Source organism: Entelurus aequoreus, linkage group LG02 (genome assembly GCF_033978785.1).
Source record: "Entelurus aequoreus isolate RoL-2023_Sb linkage group LG02, RoL_Eaeq_v1.1, whole genome shotgun sequence".
Classification (NCBI taxonomy): domain Eukaryota; kingdom Metazoa; phylum Chordata; class Actinopteri; order Syngnathiformes; family Syngnathidae; genus Entelurus; species Entelurus aequoreus.
In genome coordinates, this window is record NC_084732.1 from 101,861,622 (window position 1) to 101,870,762 (window position 9,141).

The window sequence follows — 9,141 nt, forward strand, 5'->3', positions numbered from 1 at the left end:
TAGATGAAAACAACAATTTGTCCACATTGCTACACCAAGTCTGAGTAAAACCTCAGTAAAACAGAAGGATGAGTTCCCACAAAAACGCAGGGGTCGGCAACCCAAAATGTTGAAAGAGCCATATTGGACCAAAAATACAAAAACAAATCTGTCTGGAGCCGCAAAAAATTAAAAGCCATATTACATACAGATAGTGTGTCATGAGATATAAATTGAATTAAGATGACTTAAAGGAAACCAAATGAGCTCAAACATAGCTACAAATGAGGCATAATGATGCAATATGTACATATAGCTAGCCTAAATATCATGTTAGCATCGATTAGCTAGCATTAATGCAGTGACCAAATATGTCTGAATAGCACTCCACACAAGTCAATAACATCCACAAAACTCACCTTTGTGCCTTCACGCACAACGTTTACAGTGTGGTGGACAAAATGAGACAGGAAAAGAAGTGGCATAAAACACGTCCTAGAAAGTCGGAGAAAGTTATACATGGAAACAAACTGCGGTGAGTTCAAGGACCGCCAAAATTAGTCGGACAAAACGGCGCTCGCCAAATACTCGAATCAGTGAGGGATGTTTAATATAAACAGTGTGCTTTATAACAATTAGGGAGGTTTGTGTCATGTTTGTCTTCCTACAGAAACCATATTAAAACAAAAAATATATGTTTTCCCCTCATCTTTTTCCATTTTTCATACATTTTTCAAAAAGCTCCAGAGAGCCACTAGGGCGGCGCTAAAGAGCCGCATGCGGGGTTGCCGACCCCTGAACTAGTCATACATGAACAGTACAGTTGGTCAGAATATGAAGAAGATCCCTCCCTAGTTGTTCCTGTCGGTGAACTGCAGGTGGATGGGGTCTGCAGGGCACAGGAGGCCGTGCGTTTTGGCCTTGACGTCGGCGGAGAGCGCAGACGTGCCGATGTGGAACCTCTGAACCAGCTGGGCAAAAAACACATGAAGTATGAATGCCACCTTTTGGAACAGCGGGGTTTAGTCCTTACCCGAGTCAGGACCAGGTGCATCTCCAGCTCCGCTATCCTCTTGCCGATGCAACTCCTGATGCCGTAGCCGAAGGGAATGGAGCCAAAGTTGTCCACGCGATCCGAGGAGTCCTTTCGGATCCAGCGATCCGGCCGGAAGTCCAAGGCGTCGGCGAAGTTCTCCTCTTCCAGGGAAGTGGAGTAGTGACACAGGGCCAACTGAGTCTGGCAAAGATGGGGGACCAGTGAGAACTGGAGCTGCTAAACCTTTTGGCTCGGTACAAAACAGCAAAGTATTAAACCCACGCCAACCGTACCCCTTTGGGGATGAAGTATCCGCCCACCACCAGGTCGTCCTGGGTGATCCGGCCATTGCCAGGGAGAACTGGAAAAAGCCTGACAAAAAGACAATACAATTATATTATAGACCAAAGTTCAACAATAGTACTAAAGTTCAACAAGAGGACTAAAGTTCAACAATAGGACTAAAGTTCAACAATGAAGTTCAACAATAGGACTAAAGTTCAACAATAAAGTTCAACAATAGTACTAAAGTTCAACAATAAAGTTCAACAATAAAGTTCAACAATAGGACTAAAGTTCAACAATAGGACTAAAGTTCAACAATAAAGTTCAACAATAGTACTAAAGTTCAACAATAGGACTAACGTTCAACAATAGTACTAACGTTCAACAATAGGACTCAATTTCAACAATAGTACTAAAGTTCAATAATAGGACTAAAGTTCAACAATAGGACCAAAGTTCATCAATAGGACTAAATTTCAACAATAGGACTAAAGTTCAACAATAGTACAAAAATTCAACAATAGTACTAAAGTTCAACAATAGGACTAACGTTCAACAATAGTACTAACGTTCAACAATAGGACTAAAGTTCAACAATAGTACTAAAGTTCAATAATAGGACTAAAGTTCAACAATAGGACCAAAGTTCATCAATAGGACTAAATTTCAACAATAGGACTAAAGTTCAACAATAGTACAAAAATTCAACAATAGTACTAAAGTTCAACAATAGGACCAAAGTTCAACAATAGGACTAAAGTTCAACAATAGGACCAAAGTTCAACAATAGGACCAAAGTTCAACAATAGGACTAAAATTCAACAATAGTACTAAAGTTCAACAATAGGACTAAAGTTCAACAATAGTACAAAAAATCAACAATAGTACTAAAGTTCAACAATAGGACTAAAGTTCAACAATAGGACCAAAGTTCAACAATAGGACTAAAGTTCAACAATAGGACCAAAGTTCAACAATAGGACTAAAGTTCAACAATAGGACCAAAGTTCAACAATAGGACTAAAGTTCAACAATAGTACTAAAGTTCAACAATAGGACTAAAGTTCAACAATAGTACTAAAGTTCAACAATAGGACTAAAGTTGAACAATAGGACCAAAGTTCAACAATAAGACTAAAATTCAACAATAGTACTAAAGTTCAACAATAGTACTAAAGTTCAACAATAAAGTTCAACAATAGGACTAAAGTTCAACAATAGGACCAAAGTTCAACAATAGGACTAAAATTCAACAATAGTACTAAAGTTCAACAATAGGACTAAAGTTAAACAATAGGACCAAAGTTCAACAATAGTACTAAAGTTCAACAATAAAGTTCAACAATAGTACTAAAATTCAACAATAGTACTAAAGTTCCACAATAGGACTAAAATTCAACAATAGGACTAAAGTTCAACAATAGTACTAAAGTTCAACAATAAAGTTCAACAATAGGACTAAAGTTCAACAATAGGACTAAAGTTCAACAATAGGACTAAAGTTTAACAATAGGACTAAAATTCAACAATAGTACTAAAGTTCAACAATAGGACCAAAGTTCAACAATAGGACTAAAATAGATACCAAAGAAAATGACTAAAAGAGCCGTTTTACTTCCTCCGCCATCCCGGAGAATAGTAACTATATAAATATATATATATATATATATATATATATATATATATATATATATATATATATATATATATATATATATATATATATATATATATATATATATATATATATATATATATATATATATATATTACGGTTGTCCCGATACCAATATTTTTGTACCAGTACCAAAAGGTATTTCGATACTTTTCTAAATAAAGGGGACCACAAAAAATGTCATTTTTGGCCGATAAATACAGTCATGGAATTAACACATTATTATGCCTAATTTGGACAACCAGGTATGGTGAAGATAAGGTCCTTTTTAAAAAAAATTAATAAAATAAAATAAGATAAATAAATTAAAAACATTTTCTTGAATAAAAAAGAAAGTAAAACAATATAAAAACAGTTACATAGAAACTAGTAATGAATGAAAACGAGTCAAATGAAGTGTTAAAGGTTAGTACTATTAGTGGAGCAGCAGCATGCACAATCATGTGTGCTTACGGACTGTATTCCTTGCAGACTGTATTGATATATATTGATATATAATGTAGGAAGCAGAATATTAATAACAGAAAGAAACAACCCTTTTGTGTGAATGAGTGTAAATGGGGGAGGGAGGTTTTTTGGGTTGGTGCACTAATTGTAAGTGTATCTTGTGTTTTTTATGTTAATTTAATAAAACAAAACAAAAAAAACGATACCGATAATTTCCGATATAACATTTTAAAGCATTTATCGGCCGATAATATCGGCAGGCCGATATTATCGGACATCTCTAATCACAATTATACAAACCCCGTTTCCATATGAGTTGGGAAATGGTGTTAGATGTAAATATAAACGGAATACAATGATTTGCAAATCATTTTCAAGCCATATTCAGTTGAATATGCTACAAAGACAACATATTTCATGTTCAAACTCATAAACTTTAGTTTTTTTTGCAAGTAATAATTAACTTTAGAATTTCATGGCTGCACCACGTGCCAAAGTAGTTGTGAAAGGGCATGTTCACCACTGTGTTACATGGCCTTTCCTTTGAACAACACTCAGTAAAGGTTTGGGAACTGAGGAGACACATTTTTGAAGCTTCTCAGGTGGAATTCTTTCCTATTCTTGCTTGATGTACAGCTTAAGTTGTTCAACAGACCGGGGGTCTCCCTTCTCATATTTTAGGCTTCACACATTTTCAATGTCTGGACTACAGGCAGGCCAGTCTAGTACCCGCACTCTTTTACTATGAAGCCACGTTGATGTAACACGTGGCTTGGCATTGTCTTGCTGAAATAAGCAGGGGCGTCCATGGTAACGTTGCTTGGATGGCAACATATGTTGCTGTATGTACCTTTCAGCATTAATGGTGCCTTCACAGGTGTGTAAGTTACCCATGTCTTGACCACTAATACACCCCCATACCATCACACATGCTGCCTTTTACACTTTGCGCCTAGAACAATCCGGATGGTTCTTTTCCTCTTTGGTCCGGAGGACACGACGTCCACAGTTTCCAAAAACAATTTGAAATGTGGACTCGTCAGACCACAGAACACTTTTCCACTTTGCATCAGTCCATCTTAGATGAGCTCGGGCCCAGCGAAGCCGACAGCTTTTCCGGGTGTTGTTGATAAACGGTTTTCGCCTTGCATAGGAGAGTTTTAACTTGCACTTACAGATGTAGCGACCAACTGTAGTTACTGACAGTGGGTTTCTGAAGTGTTTCTGAGCCCATGTGGTGATATCCTTTACACACGGATGTGGCTTGTTGATGCAGTGCAGCCTGAGGGATGGAAGGTCACGGGCTTAGCTGCTTACATGCAGTGATTTCTCCACATTCTCTGAACCCTTTGATGATATTACGGAGCGTAGATGGTGAAATCCCTAAATTCCTTGCAATAGCTGCTTGAGAAAGGTTGTTCTTAAACTGTTCAACAATTTGCTCAGGCATTTGTTGACAAAGTGGTGACCCTCGCCCCGTCCTTGTTTGTGGATGACTGAGCATTTCATGGAATCTACCTTTACACCCAATCATGGCACCCACCTGTTCCCAATTTGCCCGCACACCTGTGGGATGTTCCAAATAAGTGTTGGATGAGCATTCCTCAACTTTATCAGTCTTTTTTGCCACCTTTCCCAACTTCTTTGTCACGTGTTGCTGCCATCAAATTCTAAAGTTAATGATTATTTGCCAAAAAAAAACTAAAGTTTATGAGTTTGAACATGAAATATGTTGTCTTTGTAGCATATTCAACTGAATATGGCTTGAAAAGGATTTGCAAATCATTGTATTCCGTTTATATTTACATCTAACACCATTTCCCAACTCATATTATCAAATACATTTCCCCAAAAAATGCGACTTATACTCCAGTGCGACTTATACATGTTTTTTTCCTTCCTTATTATGTATTTTCGACCGGAGCGACTTATACTCGGGAAACTCCGGTAGCTGGTAGTGAGTTGTTTGCACCTGAGAGTCTCTTTGACCAGGCCTCTGATCAGAGGCAGACGAGGGACGTCGTCGGCCGTGGCGACAGCTCGAGGGCCCAAAGTCCTCTCCACCTCCGCGTAGATCTGCTCCTGGATCTCAGGGTGTCTGGCCAGCAGGTAGCTGGCCCAGGAGAGCGTGAAGGAGGTCTGGAAGGACACACATGTTGAGTGTGGGGCAGCTTTCATTGACTGAGGTGATATAAGAGTGTTGCGTAAGATGCTCGGCGAGCAGACGCCAGCTGCACTCACAGTCCTTCTAAAGCTCGTCATGAATCAGCGTGGAACTGTACTTTCATTAGGTGGGCTAAATCCAGCCACACTTTGTGGGAATAAAAATAGCGAGGGATCAGATTCCGCACGGAGAGGCTCCCACACACACACTTGACATTTCCTTTGGCGCTGCTGATGACATCACAGCTCGTTGTGATGACTTTCCACACACTTGAATGTGTCACACACGTGTCATGTTCCCACACTGGACTTGCCCTGCTTGGCTTACGTACGTCTGGATTCCTGCATTCAGTCTTCTCGCTTCCCCGCCCAAGAATGTGGTCATGATGAGTCACGGGTACACCCGGGAGGTCAGTCCGGTATTATTGTCTGACGAGGAACTGAACCTCACAGGTGGTCCAGTAGCAAGCATTGTACTCGAGTAAGAGTTCAGCAGGGGTCCCAACTTTTACACATAGGCATGCAGGGGCCATTTTTGATATGTTTCACTTTCAAAACCAATATATCATTTTTTTGTAACCCTTAGAGCAGGGGTCACCAACCTTTTTGAAAGCAAGAGCTACTTCTTGGGTACTGATTAATGCGAAGGGCTACCAGTTTGATACACACTTCAATAAATTGCCAGAAATAGCCAATTTGCTCAATTTACCTTTAACTCTATGTTATTATTAATAATTAATGATATTTACACTTAATTGAACGGTTTAAAAGAGGAGAAAACACGGGGGGAAAAATGACAATTACATTTTGAAACATAGTTTATCTTCAATTTAACTCTTTAAAATTCAAAATTCAACCGAAAAAAAGAAGAGAAAAACTTAAAAAAAGAATGTATGGAACATCATTAGTAATTTTTCCTGATTAAGATTAATTTTAGAATTTTGATGACATGTTTTAAATAGGTTAAAATCCAGTCTACACTTTGTTAGAATATATAACAAATTGGACCAAGCTATATTTCTAACAAAGACAAATCATTATTTCTTCTAGATTTTCCAGAACAAAAATTTTAAAATGAATTCAAAAGACTTTGAAATAAGATTAAAATTTGATTCTACAGATTTTCTAGATTTGCCAGAAGAATTTTTTTGAATTTTAATCATAAGTTTGAAGAAATATTTCACAAATACTCTTCGTCGAAAAAACAGAAGCTAAAATGGAGAATTAAATTACAATTTATTTATTATTCTTTACAATTAAAAAAAAAAAAAATGACTTGAACATTGATTTAAATTGTTAGGAAAGAAGAGGAAGGAATTTAAAAGGTAAAAAGGTATATGTGTTTAAAAATCCTAAAATCATTTTTAAGGTTGTATTTTTTCTCTAAAATTGTCTTTCTGAAAGTTATAAGAAGCAGAGTAAAAAAATTAATGAATTTATTTAAACAAGTGAAGACCAAGTCTTTAAAATATTTTCTTGGATTTTCAAATTCTATTTGAGTTTTGTCTCTCTTAGAATTAAAAATGTCGGGCAAAGTGAGACCAGCTTGCTAGTAAATAAATACAATTTAAAAAATAGAGGCAGCTCACTGGTAAGTGCTGCTATTTGAGCTATTTTTAGAACAGGCCGGCGGGCTACTCATCTGGTCCTTACGGGCGACCTGGTGCCCGCGGGCACCGCGTTGGTGACCCCTGCCTTAGGGGCTCCTCTCCAGACATCACATGGACAAAGATAAGACCGTCTGGAGGAAAGTTCTGTGGTCAGATGAAGCAAAAATGGAGCTGTTTGGCCACAATACGCAGCAATATGTTTGGAGGAGAAAAGGTGAGGCCTTTAATCCCAGGAACACCATGCCTACCGTCAAGCATGGTGGTGGTAGTATTATGCTCTGGGCCTGTTTTGCTGCCAATGGAACTGCTGCTTTAAAGGCCTACTGAAAGCCACTACTAGCGACCACGCAGTCTGATAGTTTGTATATCAATGATGAAATCTTAACATTGCAACACATGCCAATACGGCCGGGTTAACTTATAAAGTGACATTTTAAATTTCCCGGAGAACTTCCGGTTCAAAACGCCTTTGGAGGATGACGTATGCGCGTGACGTCGCGAGGTCCACGGAAGTGTTTGGACCCTTTTGGACACTCTGTTTTCTTCGACAAAATTCCACAGTATTCTGGACATCTGTGTTGGTGAATCTTTTGCAATTTGTTTAATGAACAATGGAGACAGCAAAGAAGAACGTTGTAGGTGGGATCGGTGTATTAGCGGCTGGCTGTAGCAACACAACAAGGAGGACTTTGTTGGATAGCAGACGCTAGCACCGGTGAACTCACCTTGACTTCCTACGTCTCCAGGCCGCCGACCGCATCGTCGATCGCTGGAACGCAGGTAGGCGTAGGTGGAGCGCTAATGTTTTTATCATAGCTCTGACGAGGTCCCGTTGCTAGGTTAGCGTCGTTAGCAACAGCGTTGCTAGGCTTCGACAGGCGTCACAGCATTAACCGTGTATTTACATGTCCAGTGTTTGGTTCGGTGTCTCCTGATAGTAGTATTGTTGATCTTCTGTCCATCCTTCCAGTCAGGGATTTATTTATTTTGTTTCCATCTGCATTTGAGACAGATGCTATCACGTTAGCTCATGCTAAAGAGCTTCGTCGATGTATTGTCGCGGCGATAAAAGTCACTGTGAATGTCCATTTCGCCTTCTCGACTCTCATTTTCAAGAGGATATAGTATCCCAGGTGGTTTGAAATACAAATCCGTGATCCACAATAGAAAAAGGAGAGAGTGTGGAATCCAATGAGCCAGCTTGTACCTAAGTTACGGTCAGAGCGAAAAAAGATATCTCTTGAACTGCATTCTAGTCCGTCACTCTAACGTTCCTCATCCACGAATCTTTCATCCTCGCCCAAATTAATGGGGTAATCGTCACTTTCTCGCTCCTAATATCTCTCGCTCCATTGTAAACAACGGGGAATTGTGAGCAGCACTACCGCTTGTGACGTCACGCTACTTCCGGTAGGGGCAAGGCTTTTTTTTTATCAGCGAGCAAAAGTTGCTAACTTTATCGTCGATTTTCTCTACTAAATCCTTTCAGCAAAAATATGGCAATATTGCGAAATGATCAAGTATGACACATAGAATGGATCTGCTATTCCCGTTTAAATAAAACAAATTCATTTCAGTAGACCTTTAAATGGGACAATGAAAAAGGAGGATTAGCTCCAAATTGTTCAGGACAAGCTAAAATCATCAGCCCGGAGGTTGGGTCTTGGCAAAGTTGGGTGTTCCAACAGGACAATGACCCCAAAAGTGGTAAAGGAATGGCTAAATCAGGCTAGAATGAAGTTTTTAGAATGGCCTTCCCAAAGTCCTGACTTAAACGTGTGGACAATGCTGAAGAAACAAGTCCATGTCAGAAAACCAACAAATTTAGCTGAACTGCAGCAATTTTGTTAATCATTCTATCACACAAAAATAAGAGTATTAGAAATGATTGGAAACTCAAGACAGCCATGACATGATGTTCTTTACAAGTGTATGTACACTTTTGA

The 9,141-nt window shown here is 38.8% G+C and overlaps 1 protein-coding gene across 1 annotated transcript; it reads right to left on the minus strand.

The window, feature by feature from the left end:
• LOC133665167 (cytochrome P450 27C1-like) lies at window positions 1-6,154 on the minus strand. Its single transcript, XM_062070399.1, has 4 exons — window positions 5,395-6,154; window positions 1,309-1,387; window positions 1,013-1,216; window positions 1-950 (listed from the first exon to the last, which is right to left on the minus strand). The coding sequence occupies exons 1-4, from the start codon at window positions 5,682-5,684 to the stop codon at window positions 831-833; spliced, it is 693 nt and encodes a 230-aa protein (XP_061926383.1). The 5' UTR covers window positions 5,685-6,154; the 3' UTR covers window positions 1-830.
• Between the last annotated feature and the right edge of the window lie 2,987 nt (window positions 6,155-9,141).

What these genes read in the sequence shown, in the direction of transcription:
- LOC133665167 (XM_062070399.1), bottom strand. Translation starts at nt 5,684, where the DNA reads ATGACGAGCTTTAGAAGGACTGTGAGTGCAGCTGGCGTCTGCTCGCCG. An exon ending in CTGGTCAAAGAGACTCTCAG is followed by an intron (nt 1,388 to 5,394) that starts GTGCAAACAACT and finishes TCTTTTTGTCAG; the next exon opens with GCTTTTTCCAGTTCTCCCTG. An exon ending in GATACTTCATCCCCAAAGGG is followed by an intron (nt 1,217 to 1,308) that starts GTACGGTTGGCG and finishes CATCTTTGCCAG; the next exon opens with ACTCAGTTGGCCCTGTGTCA.